Source organism: Periplaneta americana, chromosome 4 (assembly GCF_040183065.1).
Source record: "Periplaneta americana isolate PAMFEO1 chromosome 4, P.americana_PAMFEO1_priV1, whole genome shotgun sequence".
NCBI classification, from domain to species: domain Eukaryota; kingdom Metazoa; phylum Arthropoda; class Insecta; order Blattodea; family Blattidae; genus Periplaneta; species Periplaneta americana.
In genome coordinates this window covers 179,609,658-179,622,018 of record NC_091120.1, presented here as the reverse complement: position 1 = coordinate 179,622,018, position 12,361 = coordinate 179,609,658, and the positions used below count along the sequence as shown (strand labels likewise).

Genomic DNA, 12,361 nt, shown 5'->3' with positions numbered 1-12,361 from the left:
GTCAAAGTGAACTGCAAGGAAAAACGCTAATTAAAATTTAAAATATCCAGGTTCTACGTAAGCTTTCTTGTTCATCTGCTTCATTGCTTGCCATAATGTTCTTGACCCTTTAGTAAGAGTTTTCGTATATATAAACCACAAAAATAACACTGCAATACTTGTGAATTAATTTACGACATTAGTAGTCGCGTGGGGGTCAACAGAAACCCCAGCCTGGAAAATTAGAATTAATGCGACAAAATAAATTATAGTGATAGACTGGAAGTTATCATGTTGTCATATTGCCGACACTGTTTTAGGAAGCTACCGATAAGCTGCGCAGTGTAGACAATTCCGTAAAGATAATGCAAACGAAGTTAATCCTCACGCGAAATGTTAAATGCTCTATAGGAGAAAGGCATTAGAAACCAACCAGCTAGGATGTAAGCTTCAGTTAATATGATTTGTTTTAAATAAGGGTCAGGATAAAAAATAATGTTCAGAAGGTTTATTAATAATATGTATATTTGCTAATAATTGAAAAGTTCAATGATTTAACTGTTGTTGTTTAGTCAGCTGTCAGAAGATAGGTTTGAACCTCATAAGTGACACTAATAAGGCATCACTCATGAGGCAACTAAGCCAGGAGATTGCGATAGGGTGGCCAGTTCCTTTCCCCCCCCTTGATTTAACTATGCAAATATATTAAAGTAGTCTATTTATATTTGAGATCTTTTCTCTTTTTCTGTAATATGACTGTAGATTAAATCACTGTTCGTGAAATTGTAAACTTCAAAATTATTCTTCCACTCTTATTAGACTGAAACACATTTTCGATCCAGAGGAAATACTTATTTTTTAGGGAAATTCTCGTATTTTATTCTCAGATCTATAACCATTTTTATTCCAGGGAAAAATACCCATCTTAAAAAAAAGATCTTAGGGTCGCCTCGGATTGTATTACAATCAAACCTATACGCGGTGAGGGTAAACGAAGTTCTACGATTAAATTGTATTGTGGGTAATAAAGAAAATTTTGGTATAAATCAGAAAAAAAAATGTTTTCATTACGTTATCATTTTTATAATCTGAAATAATTGTCATAGAAATTCTGTTAGGTTAGTAGTAGATTACTTATATACGTACATACGGTATATATACAAAATATGACGCTTTATAAATTGAGTGTCAAAATATTTCCGTTATTTTTATGACTTTTTTGTGCCTTTCTTAATTTGTTGTGTATTTAATGTCATGAAGTTGCCATCCTTGTTTATGGATATGTAACGGTTTCAACTTGACGTCCGTGCATAGTTCTTTTTTTAAAAAGAATTTAAGAGGCCATTGTTGAATAGACAATAATAAATTGTTAATTCATACTTCGTACAGTTAGAAGATAGTTCATTTATTATTAAGTATAGGAAGTGTTAATTTATTGTTTTATTTGTTGTAGTTTATAAAATTGCTGAAATATCCATTGAGGGTAATGAATCTGAGGTTGTATAATTAGAATATTCGATATAATTATTTTAAATAGTGTGTGGTTATAGTTTGAGTCTTCAGCCGTAATGATTTCTTTGAAATATTATGGGATTTAGTCTAAGATACATTATCCATATTATTGAAGTTATTTTTAATTATAGAAATAATTTATTGTCAAATTGCATTTTACCTTATTGTTATAAGGCCGTCATAATATGTCATAGTGTGCTTTCTTTGTAAGGAGATTTTAGCTTCCAAGCCCAGTTATGTATAATTGTGGGGATAAGATAATAATGATAATACTAATAAAAAAGGTATCCCCGTAACATGCCATGAAGGCATTTGGGGGACACGGAGGTAGAGCCCCATGCTTTCCATGACCTCGGCACTAGAATGAGGTGGTGTGGTCGGCACCACACTCTGACCGCCTTTTACCCCCGGGAAAGACCCGGTACTCAATTTTATAGGAGGCTGAGTGAACCTCGGGGCCGTTCTGAAAGTTTGGCAACGAGAAAAAATCCTGTCACCACCTGGGATCGAACCCCGGACCTTCCAGTCCATAGCCAGCTGCTCTACCAACTGAGCTACCCGGCTGCTGATAATACTAATAATAGTAATAAGAATAATAATAATAGTCCTATTCATGTACATGGTATAAGTTCTGACTTCGGTCATTTGAGACATCTATGTCTTTCTTGGTTTGCTTTGATCTCTTCTTCCTTCAGATATGTAATTCAACATTGCTCCTAAGAATCTTGTCTTGTTCATCTCAGGCGGCGATTTCTCCAGTCTTGCATGCAATTCTCTATCTAGCTGTATGCTTCTTGGATCTAGGTAACGAGTGGTTAAAAATTTAAAAACATTTGTGTACATACGACTCTTGCCCACATAGTAACAAACCATAATTTGAATTAAGCGAGGGAATTATTTTCGGGGTTCGAGCCTTGTAAAATTATAACTTCTTTATAATTGTGTTAGAGGCAGCAAGACCTGTCCTGTGATCTTATCATGTGGCGTGGCTTATCACCAATGGATATGGAGGGGCAAGATAGGATTTAGTCGGAGATGAACTGCCGTGTCGACAGATTCGTATAATATTAACCAACAAACTCTCTTTCTGATAGCTCATTATTTCCCCTCTCACACAGCTCACGTGCCAGGTCTTGCCTCCTCATCTGTACTTGGCTCCTACTCGTATGTACAGGAAACAAAAGACAAATTGAGCAGCGATGCCAATTTCGCACTGAAATAAGGGTGGAAAGTTGCTATGAAACTGTTGGCCAGCAGAGAGGCCTTGCATGTAAGCTTTTTGGTAGGTACAGACTCTTAAGTCCCGCGCCGTGGCATCGTGGTCTAAGGCATCTTCCTGAGATGTTGATACAGCATCGTAAAATAATCCAATAAAAAAAATAAATAAGGCATTTTGTCTAGGACTCGCGTTACGGAATGCGCGCTGGTTCGAAAAAATAATGCCTTAAAAATTAATTTTCTAAGTGTATTTTAATTAAAATATCAGAAAAATGGAGCAAAGTAACCCCAAGTTATCGTACACTCTCTCTTTTTTTTTTTTTTTTTTTTTTTGAAAATAACTAATTTTCAATGGGACTTGCATCTTTTTTTTTTATGTCCACTCTTCAATTTTCAAATCCAGATTAAAGACAGAAATTCTTTCCTTTCAGATTCATCGAGCTCTGACTAAAGACGTTGGGACCTTGTTTGCTTGTGAAGAAACTGCAGGTGATGGTAACCAACCTTTGTTTGGACTTCTAGCTCCAGAATTAACGCAGATCAAACCTAACTACGAGGCAATGATTCGCGGGGGACATCTAAAAGTTACTGATATGGGCATCCAGCATGGTGTGTAATATTTGATTTCTGTATTGCAATAGACGGGATATTTTTGCTAGAACAGTGATTTATACTTTTATACCTAGAACAGTGATTTATACTTTTATACCGGGTGTTATTAAGTTTTACAAACTTGAAGGGCAAAATTGACAATTTTTAGTAATAAACATGTGGACGGAAATTTTTTCATCATTGCCAAATACATGTTTACTTGTGAGCAGGATGATACTCACTGCAAACGTTAATGTAAGCATTCCAAAGGTTGTCATTTCACTATTTACTTTGTTTGTGTTTACTTGGCCTAGTATCGTCCGTAAAGAAAATGTGACCCTTGTACTGTAGTTAACATTGTCTGCCACTGCATTTTCAGTTTTGAATTAGCTAGTAATCAGTGCGAAAGATTTGAGCATAACCAGTTACGTGTTTATCTATGTAAATCAGTTTACTGGCAGCATTTATCTTCACAGAGCTCTCTGATATGCACTTAAAACCAAACATTCTGATGAGGGCAGATTAAAAAGTTAATTTTTTTTCTTTCATCATGTTAATAATATCAAAAGAAGTGCTTATACAAATTTTGGTCACTCGACCGCAACTACGAGGGCCGTAAAAAAATAAGTTTGTCAGGGGCTGTTAACAGAAAAAAAACACAATTTCATTGGAAAAATTTATTGCAACAGACACAGCAATTGTTGAGCTATTTTTCAATATATTCCCCACTGGAATTGAGACCTTTGTCATATCCTGGGATCGACAGAGAGGTGCAGACGCCTGTCAAACACTGGTTCTGATCCCAGGAGGTTGACTTCTACAACACAAGGATACAAAAATTGATCCTATGGTATAACAAATGTCCCCATTCCAGTGGGGGATATGTTGACAAATAGCGCAACAATTGTTGTATCTGTTTCAATAAATATTTCCATGCAATTGTGCTTTTTTTCTGTAAACGGCCCCAGGGAAAATCACTTTCTGGACAGCCTCGTAATTGCGGTCGAGTGGCCAAAATTTGTATGAGCACTTCTTTTGACATTATTAACATGGTGAAAGAAAAAATTTAACATTCTATCGCCTCCATCAGAATGTTTGCTTCTTAGTGTTCGAAGCAGTTTTATGTTATTTACGGGAAGCAGTGTGACAGTATTCAGATTTTGTATCCAGAATGACGTCATCCTTTACATTCAACATTTGGAAGTGTTGATCAGCACTTATGCGAACGTGATACTTTGGCCGTCAACAGACACACAAAGAACTCGAAGGAAGCTGACTTTGTGGTGGAGGTGCTAATTCTTGTTAAACAAGGCTTCTTCAGTCAGCACCAGGCAACTCGCACATCAGATGGGTGTAAAGTGTAAGTCACGTGAGTGTTTGGCAAGAACTCCGTGCAGAACCGGTCTATCCATACCATACATAACACAAATTCGAGATATTTGCAACTATGTTTGTTACTAAAAGTTGTTTATATTTGGTTCCTCTATAACCCATGAAAGTTTGTAAAATGTATCCATTTACATCCTGTATTATTATTATTATTATTATTATTATTTTATTGAATTTGGTATTCTCAAGAAACTAGTTCGATCGATTAATTAAGATGTGTCTCAGTCAAACATACAGCAGAGTCCGTATAGGTCAGTTTCTGTCAGATGTGTTTCCAATTCACTGTGGGCTAAAGCAAGGATATGCACTATCACCTTTACTTTTTAACTTTGCTCTAGAGTATGCCATTAGGAAAGTCCAGGATAACAGAGAGGGTTTGGAATTGAACGGGTTACATCAGCTGCTTGTCTATGCAGATGACGTGAATATGTTAGGAGAAAATCCACAAACGATTAGGGAAAACACGAGAATTTTACTTAAAGCAAGTAAAGATTGGAAGTAAATCCCGAAAAGACAAAGTATATGTCTCGTGACGAGAATATTGTACGAAATGAAAGTATAAAAATTGGAAATTTATCCTTTGAAGATGTGGAAAAATTCAAATACTTGGGAGCAACAGTAACAAATATAAATGATACTCTGGAGGAAATTAAACAAAGAATAAATATGGGAAATGCCTGTTATTATTCGGTTGAGAAGCTTTTATCATCTAGTCTGTTGTCAAAAAATCTGAAAGTTACAATTTATAAAACAGTTATATTACCGGTTGTTCTGTATGGTTGTGAAACTTGGACTCTCACTTTGAGAGAGGAACATAGGTTAAGGGTGTTTGAGATTAAGATGCTTAGGAAAATATTTGGGGCTAAGAGGGATGAAGTTACAGGAGAATGGAGAAAGTCACACAATACAGAACTGCACGCATTTTATTCTTCACCTGACATAATTAGGAACATTAAATCCAGGTGTTTGAGATAGGCAGGGCATGTAGCACGTATGGGCGAATCCAGAAATGCATATAGAGTGTTAGTTGGGAGGGCGGAGGGAAAAAGACCTTTGGGGAGGCAGAGACGTAGATGGGAGAATAATATTAAAATGGATTTGAGGGAGGTGGGATATGATGATAGAGACTGGATTAATCTTGCTGAGGATAGGGACCAATAACGGGCTTATGTGAGGGTGGCAATGAACCTCCGGGTTCCTTAAAAGCCAGTAAGTAAGTATTATTATTATTATTATTATTATTATTATTATTATTATTATTATTATTATTATTATTATTATTATTATTGTTATTGTTACTCTGGTCTCAGTTTTACTCTATCAGACTAGGATTTTGAACAATATCAAAACAAATGTAGGTAGCAACGTATCGGTACTTAATATTTTAATGAAATAAGACTATTAAAGATAAAATATGGGAACTGTATTTCAATAATTGTGAATTTCAAAACTTCGTTCACACTTACTGAGAAGAAAACTTAATTTTTTTTCGAAGCCCTGATATGTTCATCACTAGTATCTCTTTTCAAACCCCAACAATAATCGGTCATCATTGACACATCCCAATGGCCTTGATAGCAGGTTTCCATTGTTTTAATGTCTTTATGAAATCGCTCACCTTGTTCTTCACTCACTGCACCAAGATTTGCAGAGAAGTAATCAATATGGCTGTTGAGAAAATGCACTTTAACACTCATTCTGCACTCTAAGTTTTTAAAGTTTTGTAACATTTCTTCCACAATTTTCTTGTAGTTCTCAGATTTATTGTTGCCCAGAAAGTTTTCTGTCACTTTTTTATAGGCTAACTATGCTAATAGACAGACAGTCATAGTCAGTATGGCTTCTGATTAAAGAAAAATAATAACTTTTCTCTTTCTGTAGGCCTGAATATTGTCCTGCTCCTTAAAAGGCCCAAACATTTAGCTTCACGTGTCCTTGACTTTTAAAAGAATTGACAATAGACTCCAGTAAGGCTAACTTGTATGCATTATACTTCATCTTCTTCCTTTCTTCTTTTTTTCATATTTTCGAGGCAGTTGTAGGTATCATAAAAATCATTTATTATAAAAGTGTAGTGTCTCCTTTTGGAAATGGTGGACAAGACATTTATTTATTTTTTTGTTTATTTCAGCAAACATTTAAAAGGATTAAAACAAAAATTGCGTCTGATGAATAAGATGGCTCTAAAAACTCATGTTTTTGATTGATTTGTCTTGATCAGGTGGTGTAAAGGGTCGTAGTACGAAAAGAAAGCTACCAGGTGGAGACCAAGGCCCAGGGGCAGGCAAGAAAGGCAGAGGTGGTGGCGAAGTGACGGCACCCAAACTTCCTGCACATGGATATCCACTGGAACATCCTTACAACAAGGATGGATATCGCTATATTCTTGCAGAGCCAGATCCCCATGCACCATTTCGACAAGTGAGTACACACGTTGAACCGTAAGTAATGTCATTAATTTCAGGGGGTTATTCCTTGAGATATTTCAAACAAAAATGTTTAATACAATTTTGCTCGTTTTTGCTTCCTTTCCGACATAAAAATTGTTTTGTATGAAACATTTCATAGCATGTTTTGGAAAAACCATTGATTTAATTCCCAATATGCTCACTTAATTTCTTCTTCTTCTTCTTCTTCTTCTTCTCTTCAAGTATTAGGCCAAATGGCCTATTACGATCTCCCAGTTGAATTTTCAATCCAGCACTTCTTTGGACGACCGAGAGATCTCTTCCCGTTTGGACTATAGTGGAGCATGACTTTTGGGATTCTGTCTCTATGCATGCGATGCAGATGATTTATCCAGTTGTTCTGATAATGTTTTACGTGATTAATTACAGGTTCTAGTTGTAATTCTTCCATTACATCTTCATTGTGTTTGTGATCCCATTTCGTATATCCCGCTGTATATCTCATAAATTTCATTTCATTGGCCGTTATTCTGCTTTCGTCTTTTTTCCTCAATGTCCATGCCTCACTGCTGTAACAAAGTACAGGTCTCGCCAAGGTCTTGTAAAGGCGAATTCGAGTATGCCTTGTACTAGGGAATATTTCATAATGATGTTAATTATTCCCATTGTTTTGGTGCATTTAGAAATTTTCTCTGAAATATCTACTTCATCGAAAAAAGATAATGTGTATCCGAGATATGTAAAATAATTTATCCTTTCTAATATTTTTGAATCTAAACATATTTTGCTGGGCACAGGGTATTTTCCGCAGAAGGCCATAATTTTAGTTTTTTCTTTATTGATTTTCATATCATATTTAATTCCAATTTTGTTAAAATTAAAAATTGAACGTTGTAATTCATCTTCTGAGGATGCCACCAGAGCTAAATCGTCTGCAAAAAGTAATGAATCTAGTTGTAAATGTCTATTGAGTTGTATATATCCATGAGGCAATTGTTTCCATTCTCTAATTATTTGATTCATATATAATTATAATAAATAGCAATGGTGAAAGGCCGCAGCCTTGTCTTACTCCTGTATGAATTTCTGTCCAATGCGATAATTTATTGTCACACCTTACTGCAATTAGATTTGTTTTATAGATATTGTATATGTTTGCTATAAGTTGTTGTGGTCTGTGGCTAATACATTTAATAATTTATTTCTGTTCACCCTATCAAATGCTTTTTCCAAATCAATGAAAGCAATATGTGTTTCTAAGTTGAATTCCCAGTGTTTTTCCATCAATAATTTTAATGTAAAATATCCATCGCAACATGATGTTGCCTTTCAGAAGCCATTTTGTTCTTCTCCGAAAAGTGTTTCATAATGTGTGTACAATTTGTTCTTGTTTATGCTGGTAAAGATTTTATATCCTGTATTTAATAGACTGATCCCTCTGTAGTTGTCATACGATTTTATGTCTCCTATTTTGAATATAGGAACTACGATTGATTTTGTCCAACTTGCTGGTATATCATCTCCTGTTCATATCTTATTTAGAGAGTGAAGGAGTCTATCTATAAATGTCTGGCTTGCATATTTAAACAATTCAGTATTCAGTAAATCCTCTCCTGGGGCTTTATTGTTCTTCATTTTCTTTAAAACTTGAACTAGTTCAAATTTGGAGATGGGTTCAATTTCAGTATTAGCAGAAACTGGTAATTCAAGAGGTTCGACAGCTTGGGACCATAATTTCTGAAAATATTGTAACCAATTTTCTAACTGAAAAACATTTACCTTAACATTTTCTATCACTCCGTTGTTTAAATTCTTAAGGATTTTGTATGTTTGTGGTTGAGGTCTGTACAATTCATTCAGTTAATTTAAGAGAGCAATCTATTATGATAAAAAATGATTGAAAGGATATTAAGTTTGTCCTTTAAATATGCAAAACTTGATTTGGATAAATGTAAGATCCAGTGAATAGCAGGGAGTTAATGTCAGGAGATCCAGTGAATAGCAGCAACAGTGCTTAAAAATATGTTTGTAGTTGGACAGCTATCTTGCATCTTTATCTGATAAAGGAGGCAAAAAGGGACACAGAAGAGCTGATCAACAATGAATGTCTTTGTTTGTAATAGGAATTTGACGAAAGCAGTGACTGGGCAGGGAAGCCAATACCGGGCTGGCTGTACCGTACTCTCAGTCCCAGCTCTGTGCTCCTTGCACTGCATGACAGAGCACCTCAGCTCCGCATCTCAGAGGATCGCCTGGCTGTAACTGGCGAGAAGGGCTACTGCATGGTCAGAGCAACGCATGGTGAGTCTCCATTGTATCAAGCAGAATTTAGAAGTTTGTTTTGCAAACAATTGCCAAATGTCGTAATTTTACAGAAAATAAAAAGAAAAATCGTGTGGAATGCAAAATTTGTTTCAGAACTGAATTTTAATTGAATAATTTATTTCAAATATGCCACATGTTTGTTCTACCAAGTAATTCTGTTTACGTTTGACTTATTTAGAATTTATGGGAAAATACTGATTGGTACTTTTTCACAGCCAGTGCTGACATACTGCGGAGAAATTTTAATTACTTCATCTTCCATAAACAAAATAGAATATGTTCAAAACCAAGCTCTCAGGCTCATTACTGGTGGAATCAAAACAACTCCAATAGATTCTATGAGATTCCTCACTAATATTAACAGCATCAAAATGACAATAGAAGAAAAAGCACTGATTCAATATGAAAAACTTATCAGATTACCAGGAAACAATTGGCATTCATACAGTCCTCTTTGTAGATTGAAAACTCAAAAAAGTTTCATATCCATGGTTCAAGAATTAAAACAGAAAATCATTATCCTGAATTTAAAAAGAAAACGTACAAATTAAACCAAACCCTTTAACTCTATTTAATATAGAATATAATCTAAATTTAACAGAAGAAATATTGAAATCAGAAGTAAACACTGAAATGCTGAAACAATTGTCTTTAGAGACAATTAATATTAGGTACTCTCCACAAAACTGGCTTCATTTATACACCGATGGATCCTTGATCTCCAGAGAACAAGGTGCCGTGCAGGTGTTACGTGCTGTCTCTTCTCACTTTATAGATCTCTTGGATATGGAACAACAAGTTTTGATGGAGAAATCGTTGCAATAAGTGAAAGTCTCAGGAATCTTCTATGCCACATCAATAAATTTAAGAACGTAGTTATATTGTCAGACTCCAAAGCAGCTATTCTATCAATCGTCTCTAAACACATACCTTCATCTCAAACAGCAGAAATAACTAAAATGCTCTCTCAATTAATATCACTCAATAAAAGAATTGTATTCCAATGGATATCATCCCATTGTGGAATCCTGGGAAACGAGAATGCGGATGCTTTAACAAAGAAGGGCAGCACTGCTACTTACAGACCTGTTACTAAATCTACGTATTACTCTGTGAAAAGATTTATTAAATCTACATACTTAGACTTCGACAAACAAAATTTGATAACACAATCCCAAGGGAAAAAATGGAACTCTCTGCATCATAATCCACAGTTAATTCCCGATTTACCACGAAAATCGTCTGTAGCAGCATTTAGATTGGCAACAGGCCATGATTGTTTGGCCAAACACCTGCATAGAATTGGAATATATCAGTCCCCTAACTGTCCATTGTGCAACTCAAGCCAAGAAATGGATTCGGAACACCTCAAAATCTGTGCTTCATTGGCTGACCATGATAATATCTTTGAAAAATATTGGAGTGCAAGAGGTCAAATGACTTTATTGTCAAATGCCTGGCATTAGAAAACAACAACAACTTTTTGACATGAAAGCATTCTTATGTAGAGTAACAGAATAAAAATGTTGTATTGATGTTATAACTAGGGCCTGGATTTATATGCTCTGTACACTAAAAATGAAATCAGCTGTATTTGGGTAGGGTTCACCGAGTTAGCTCTGTGCTAGTGTGTTTGCCTCCAGACTAGCCAGCCTGGGTTCGATTCCCAGCAGGGTCAGATTTTCGTGTAAAATTTCTACCTTGGGACTAGGAGAGGTGGTGGTATACAACTTCTAATAACTAGATTGTGCACCGATATGCCTGGGTTAAATCCCAAATCTCTCCGCAGTGCATATGAAGAGAAGGCATATGTCACTGTTGATAGTGATTCGTCCATCGGATGGGGATATTAAGCCTGGTGGCCCCCTTGGTGCTATTCGACAGGAGTAGGCTACATACTGGCACTGGGTTTCCCCTTATCCCTTCCTCATCTTCATCATCACTCATTCCCTATGCTTACACGAACTCTTACATATACACTCACCTTAGTACACAACATAACTCTTCACAGATACACATACAACATGCACAGCGTGACCCGCCGAAGTGGTGTGCAACTTGAAAATGGGTCACAGTCCTGCCATCTATTCGCAGTACGTGGAACTCGAATCACACAAGTGGGTAGGCATTGAATACTTACATATTTGGATAGGTGTGGTGTACATTACAGTTGAGAAAGTGTGGTAAAAAAAGTTGTAAACCACGTTTTCTCATAGGTAGTACAATAGTAAAAAAAATATTTAATTTGTAATAATACAAGGTGTTCACCACTGTGGAATAATGGTTAGAGTGCCTGCCCATGAAACAAGGGGGCCCAGGTTCGAATCCTGGTTGGGACAAGTTACCTGGTTGAGGTTTTTTCTAGGGTTTTCCCTCAACCCACTGAAAGCAAATGCTGGGTAACTTTCGGTGTTGAACTCTGGACCCATTTTGCTGGCATTATCACCTTCATCTCACTCAGACACTATATAAGCATAGTGGTCGAAAAATCGTCGGAAAAGAACAAGTAAAAGAAAAAATAATACAAGGTATGACGTGTCTGAGCTTGTCAAGTCCCTTCATTCAATTTTAATTGCAATTATTTGTTACTTTTGAAAAGTAAATATGTATGTATGCAATGCCTACCTACTTTCACTTTTCGTGATTCGGGTTCTACATATTGCGGATAGATGGCAGAACTGTGACTCATTATCAAATTGCAAATTGTACACCGCTTTGATGAGCCACGCTGTTCATGATGTATGTGTATCTGTCAAGAGTTGTCATGTGCTAAGATGAGCGTATGAGTTAATGTAAGTTTAGTGTAAGGAATAAGTGCAAGTTCAGACCTAGCTGAGGATGATAGATTTTTAAGAATAAAGTACATAGCATGGTCTCCTTCAGAAGAAAAGTGAAGCCAAGGATCCCTATCTTTGATTTACAACACGTAATGGAAACCT

At 35.9% G+C, this 12,361-nt stretch overlaps 1 protein-coding gene across 1 annotated transcript in view; it reads left to right on the top strand.

Annotated features, from left to right (window-relative positions):
* Window positions 1–12,361, top strand: part of ash2 (Set1/Ash2 histone methyltransferase complex subunit ash2) — a 46,670-nt gene that overhangs the window by 18,895 nt on the left and 15,414 nt on the right. Inside the window, exons 5-7 of the mRNA XM_069824449.1 lie at window positions 3,141–3,318; window positions 6,911–7,110; window positions 9,221–9,398. Of these exons, the coding sequence (XP_069680550.1) occupies window positions 3,141–3,318; window positions 6,911–7,110; window positions 9,221–9,398 (556 nt within the window). The remainder of the gene's footprint in view (window positions 1–3,140; window positions 3,319–6,910; window positions 7,111–9,220; window positions 9,399–12,361) is intronic.